Below are 6,000 nucleotides of genomic sequence, written 5' to 3'. Positions count from 1 at the left end.
TATGCAGCCATCAAAAGGAATGAGATCTTGCCATTTGCAACGACGTGGATGGAACTGGAGGGTGTTATGCTGAGTGAAATAAGTCAATCAGAGAAAGACATGTATCATATGACCTCACTGATATGAGGAATTCTTAATCTCAGGAACAAACTGAGGGTTGCTGGAGTGGTGGGGGGTGGGAGGGATGGGGTGGCTGGGTGATGGACATTGGGGAAGATATGTGCTACGGTGAGCGCTGTGAATTGTGCAAGACTGTTGAATCACAGATCTGTACTTCTGAAACAAATAACGCAACATATTATAAGAAAAAAGAAAAAGAAGAAGATAGCAGGAGAGGAAGAATGAAGGGGAGTAAGTCAGAGGGGGAGACGAACCAGGAGAGATGATGGACTCTGAAAAACAAACTGAGGTTTCTGGAGGGGAGGAGGGTGGGGGGATGGGTTAGCCTGGTGATGGGTATTAAGGAGGGCACATTCTGCATGGAGCACTGGGTGTTATGAACAAACAATGAATCATGGAACAGTACACCAAAACCAATTATGTAATATATGGTGATTAACATAACAATAAAAAATTAAAGAAAAAGAGTGTGGCAAAACTTAAAATATTTTAGAACTATTTCTATCCCACATGGTTTAAATATTCTTGAAACCATGTAAACATGTAAACAGTAAAAACTCATCTGTCTAGAATGACTTATTTTCTGAAAAGAATAATGAATTTTACTTATTTAATTATGAAAATAGTAAAAACCCGTATCATAGCCTAGGTTAAGTCATATTTTGGGATGATATATTTAGGTGAAGGAAAGCAATATGATTCATCAACTCTCCAGCTGGTGTAAAAAACCCAGCAGGCTGGTGTACTTTTTGAAGGAGGACATACCCTTTCCAGTAATGGTCATGAGCATGGAATTTTAATAACCTTCTGGAATTCCAGGACTCAGTCTTTTAGCCAAGTGTTTTGAAACCTGGCTTCAAGAATTCTTGATCAAGTAACCCTCTTCCTTATAGTAGTTACAGGAACATTAAATGCCTGGGTAAAGCAAAATTGCCATTTATTTCCATCCAAACCTCTGCTATGGTTTAAGTGAGAAAGCTCAGGAGAACAAAATTCAAAAGCTAAATATTTCAAATATCGTGTGGCTCTGCTCTCATTAGGTTCTCTTTTCCTTTTTCCTTTCATTTCTTGTTTCCATTATGTTTCTACCGAATCTTATATAACACCTGGGGCTCTGAATCTTTGGTCTCTTTCTTTTTTAAATTGAAGTACAGCAGTCACACATGTTATATTAGTGTCAGGTGCACAACATAGTGATTCCACAAGTCTATATGTTATGCTGTGCTCACCTTAAGTGTAGCTACCCTCTGTTATACATTATTGCAATATCATTGACTCTATTGTCTTTGGGTCTCTATGAGTGTCATTTTGTCAAACTACTGATACAATCAGGTTTTTAATCTCCTCAGCTAGGTAAGAGTTAAACCTTTATCCCTGTAGAAAGTTACAGGAAGAATCATCACATACCTGTGGGCAAATAAAGCCTGCCCCATACATGATGCTCCTTATGGAAGAAGGAAGAACATCCTTAGGAATGAGATTATCTGCAAAGATCATCATGAAGTTATTGAAGAAGGTTAAATGGAAGACTTGGAAGAAATTCGTTATCAGAAAAAGGCGAAAGTTCTTCTGGGTCAAGATCTGTCTTATCAGTGAGACCATGGAGGTCCAGGGGAGATCCTGTTCACTTTCTGAGAAAAGGTTTTCCCCAGGGCTTCTTGTAGGTTCAAAGTGTTTCATATGGTATATGCCAGTGTAAATGCTGGCCACGGCAAGAATAGCAATGACCACAGCAACAGCCTGAAAATTGAGTAAAATTTCCATGTTATCGGAGATGAGGGCACAGAAAAGGACACTGGTGGATCCTACCAGTGATGTCATTTGGCTAATTTTAATAAGCTGAAGCCGACTTTCTTGTCTCGTGAAAATCTCTGCAAACAGTGTACACTGGGCTTGCCGAACAAAGGTAAGTGTGCTATCAAAAGCACATAATGATACCACCAGGTGAAGTCCACTAAGCCAGTCACCTTCTTGATAGTATTTCCAAGGGAACCAAGGAAGCAGGAAGGCTACTGAGTATAAAGGGGCACCGTAAAAAACAGAACAATGTTGACTGGAACAGCAGTCGGCCTGAGAGTTGTTGTGAAAATACCCAGTCAGGTCATGAAGAGCATTCCAGATCATTAAAATCATCTAGGAGAAAAAAAAACCACAGGATTATTTTAGTGTGGTTTATATTGATGAAAATGACTCCTGGATTTTTACTTAACGGGAAGTAACAAAAACCAAGGGGGGGCGGGGAGGAAAAGTTCACTGCTTTCAGAACCATCAGGGGGCGTATATCCTGTAATAGCCATAATCCTATTGGTTAATACCACTCCAAAAGCCAAAGTGCGTTCACTTTGTTTAGGCATTGTACAAATATTTATATCAATTTATTAAATCCTTAAAATGATCCTATGAAGCGGGTGCTACAATTATCCCTACTTTACAAATGAAACTGAGGACCACAGAAGTTAATCAATTTGCCTAGCTAATTAATGACAGAGCCAGGGTCTGAGCCAAAGCAGATGACCGCAGAATCTTTCCTTTCAGTCATTATGTTAAACTGCTTCCCCATAAGGCACACAAGGCCATGCCTCCGCAGAGAATGATGACCTGTATATATACCATGACGGAGTTTGACGTAATTCCATTAGGAAAGGTTAAAATATCAATGTTTGCCATTGCAAAATGTCAAAAAATACTAAGTAAGTCAAGTATATTGTTGGTAATAAATGAGTAACATTATAAAATATAAGGGTTTTAAGACCATTAACTCTATCCACTCTGACTATATAATTGGTAATGAGTTACAATACAATTTGTGATTACCATGGACCTTTTCAAGACATAGAATATCTTAATAATAATTCTAATTGTTCCATATAAGTGAATTTTCCAGATAGCCAAAGATTTCCCTTTAAATTCTAAAGCTTTTATGTTTCAAGTGGCAAACTTTTAACAGTTTCTTTGCCCTCAGAGGATCTTGGACATAGATAACCTTTCCTTGAAAAGTCAGTTGTGTGAAGAATCAGCTCTTTGGAAAATCATAATCACATACAACTGTGGGGAAGGAGAAACTCTGTCCTAGGTGATATAATAATGAGGGCTCCATCTCACCTGGGCTTGGTAAAAGGCCACTTCTGAAATCTTGTACAGATGTAAAAAAAGCTTCACAGAGTAGAAACTGAAGACAGAATTTAGCATTTCAGTCCCTAATGTTATCATAGAATATGCCCAAGCAATGGGCTTGATACTTATAAGTATCATTTTCCATGCAAAGGAATTCTTCTTCCTTTTGTTAAAAAAAAAAAAGGAAAATGGTTAAATTCACTGTTTGCATATAATAGCTGATGGGTGGCAAAATTCCACTGGACACTAATTTAATTTTAGTTAAGTAAAAGTCAAAAACCACTAGCTATCACCAGAGTCAACACTTTAGTTTCTTATCCATTCACTCAACATTTTTTGAGAAGTTGCCAGGGACCCTAATTTTCATAGAGTATAACTTACTTTCATATATATATGAATTCATATATATATGAATAAAAATATATATTTTAAAAAAAATTTTAGTGGGGCACATGGGTGGCTCAGTCGTTAAGCGTCTGCCTTCGGCTTGGGTCATGATCCCAGGGTCCTGGGATCGAGTCCCACATTGGGCTCCCTGCTCAGTGGGAAGCCTGCTTCTCCCTCTCCCACTCCCCCTGCTTGTGTTCCCTCGCTCACTGTGTCTCTGTCAAATAAATAAAATCTTAAAAAAAAAAATTTTTTTTTGGTAATCTCTACACCCAACATGGGGCTTAAACCCATGACCCCAAGATCAAGAGTCACATGCTCCTCCAACTGAGCCAGCCAGGAGCCCCTACTTGAATATATTTTTAATAACTCTTCCAAGTTATAAAAGCGAGATTTATCCATGAGTTTGGATATGCTTTTTTTCTTTAAATTTTTTTGTTATGTTAATCACCATACATTATATCATTAGTTTTTGATGTAGTGTTCCATGATTCATTGTTTGTGCATAACACCCAGTGCTCCACGCAGAACATGCCCTCTTTAATACCCATCACCAGGCTAACCCATCCCCCCACCCCCTGGATATGCTTAACTAGAGGCCAAGGAGATGTGTCTATGGCATTATTATCCTCCCTACTTGGGAGGGTGCAACAGAAAAGGAACAATGAGGTGACATCCTTTAGCTAAAGCCACACAGAAGGAATAGAACCTTTCATCTTAGTATAAAGTTGACCATTCAGTAATTACAGACTTGCTTTGGAATATTTATTCTTGCTCTTCTCTGGACAGACTGTAACTTTGGCCCAAAGGACATATCTAAGATGGATATTAGAAATAACACATTCTCTGGGCGCCTGGGTGGCTCAGTTGGTTAAGCAACTGCCTTCGGCTCAGGTCAGGATCCCAGGGTCCTGGGATCGAGTCCCACATCGGGCTCCCTGCTCAGTGGGGAGCCTGCTTCTCCCTCTGACCCTCTCCCCTCTCATGCTGTTTCTCTCTCTCTCTCAAATAAATAAATAAAATCTTTAAAAAAAAAAAGAAATAACACATTCTGGGGGTGCCTGGGTGGCTCAGTTGGTTGAGCGTCCAACTCTTGATTTCAAGTCAGGTCATGATCTCACAGTTGTGAGATCAAGTCCTGAGTCGGGCTTGAGATTCTTGCTCTCTGCCCCTCCCCCCACTCGCATGCACTTGTTCTCTCTCTCTCAAAATAAACAAAATCTTTAAAAAAAAAAGAAATAACACATTCTGGTCTTTGCTCTGATATATATGTCCCTCTTAAATCTGGACTATTGTCTCAGTCTTTCAATGACTTGATTTATGCAACTGGAAAATAGGAAAAGTTTAGCCAAGCAAGAGGTGGGTACAGATTCATCTTCCTTTTATCCCTGACTATAGTTTAAGATAATACCATGATTTTTCTGTTTTATCCCTACCTTCCTGGAATATTTGGCCAGGTCTGCACAATCTTACTAAGTCACAAAACAGACAAATATTCAGATAACTCAAGAGAAGTTACTTGCTTAAATAATCCTTGGGAATTAAGCAGGCACTGCAGTCTATACTGCCCAATTTCTTAGGGGAGGGCAAGCTACAAGCGAGGAGTGAACAAATGACCAAATTATCTAAGTCCCTGAGCTTCACTTTGCACTGGGTAGAGCCAAAAATGATTCCAAATCTATGGGAAGTAGGGCCCTACAATTAAAAGGGATTACGAAACCCATATGCAGACCAAGCATAGTCTGTAGACTGAATAAAGAATATTTTGCTCATATGTGTACTACTATTCTTAAAATGTTTGTAGATTCTGCTGTAATGATAAGATACCATCTGAATTTTTTTGTCATTATGCAGTGCACAAACACTTGAAAAGTACAAGCACCATTATGTGGCGGTCAGTCAATATTTTTGGCTTTAAAGGTAATACTCAGATTTGAAAAAGCTGGAACTACCGGTGAAGACCCCATTCTAGAGAGTTACTTTTGGCCTAAGTGAGAATGAAGATTGAAGACTAGGTTGCCAAGGCCAAAACAAGGGAGTCAGTTGAACCAAAAGCCAAGATACAAATTTAGTCCACCAAAATGAGGCACTCTTCTTTTTCTTAGTTTTATTTCAAGCATGCTGAAACAAGAAGCATGCCACACCTTCTGAGCTGATCTATCACTAAGTCAGGAGGTGGGTATTTATAAACTCAGAATTTTGCAAAGGGTCATAAACTTGCCGAGTTAAGTTTTTTTGAAGATTTTATTTATGTGAGAGAGAGAGTGCATGACGGGGGGGAAGGGGGAGAAGCAGACTCCCTGATGAGCTGGGAGTCCAATGTGAGGCTCGATCCCAGGACCCTGAGATCACAACCTGAGCCCAAGGCAGCAGCTTAAC

The 6,000-nt window shown here is 39.3% G+C and overlaps 1 protein-coding gene across 5 annotated transcripts in view; it reads right to left on the bottom strand.

The window, feature by feature from the left end:
• The window catches only part of LOC141371670 (transmembrane protein 180-like), a 47,717-nt gene that overhangs the window by 39,575 nt on the left and 2,142 nt on the right, over positions 1–6,000 (bottom strand). For all 5 annotated transcript variants that reach the window (XM_073887995.1, XM_073887993.1, XM_073887997.1 and 2 more), the window contains 2 exons: positions 3,223–3,397; positions 1,528–2,253 (listed from right to left, as the gene is read on the bottom strand). In XM_073887995.1, coding sequence (XP_073744096.1) covers positions 1,528–2,253; positions 3,223–3,397 — 901 coding nt within the window. The remainder of the gene's footprint in view (positions 1–1,527; positions 2,254–3,222; positions 3,398–6,000) is intronic.

Source organism: Callorhinus ursinus, unplaced genomic scaffold (genome assembly GCF_003265705.2).
Source record: "Callorhinus ursinus isolate GAN/ISIS: 27379988/994484 unplaced genomic scaffold, GSC_fseal_2.0 scaffold85, whole genome shotgun sequence".
NCBI classification, from domain to species: domain Eukaryota; kingdom Metazoa; phylum Chordata; class Mammalia; order Carnivora; family Otariidae; genus Callorhinus; species Callorhinus ursinus.
The sequence above is the reverse complement of the archived record's forward strand: the minus strand, read 5'-3'. Positions and strand labels throughout refer to the sequence as shown.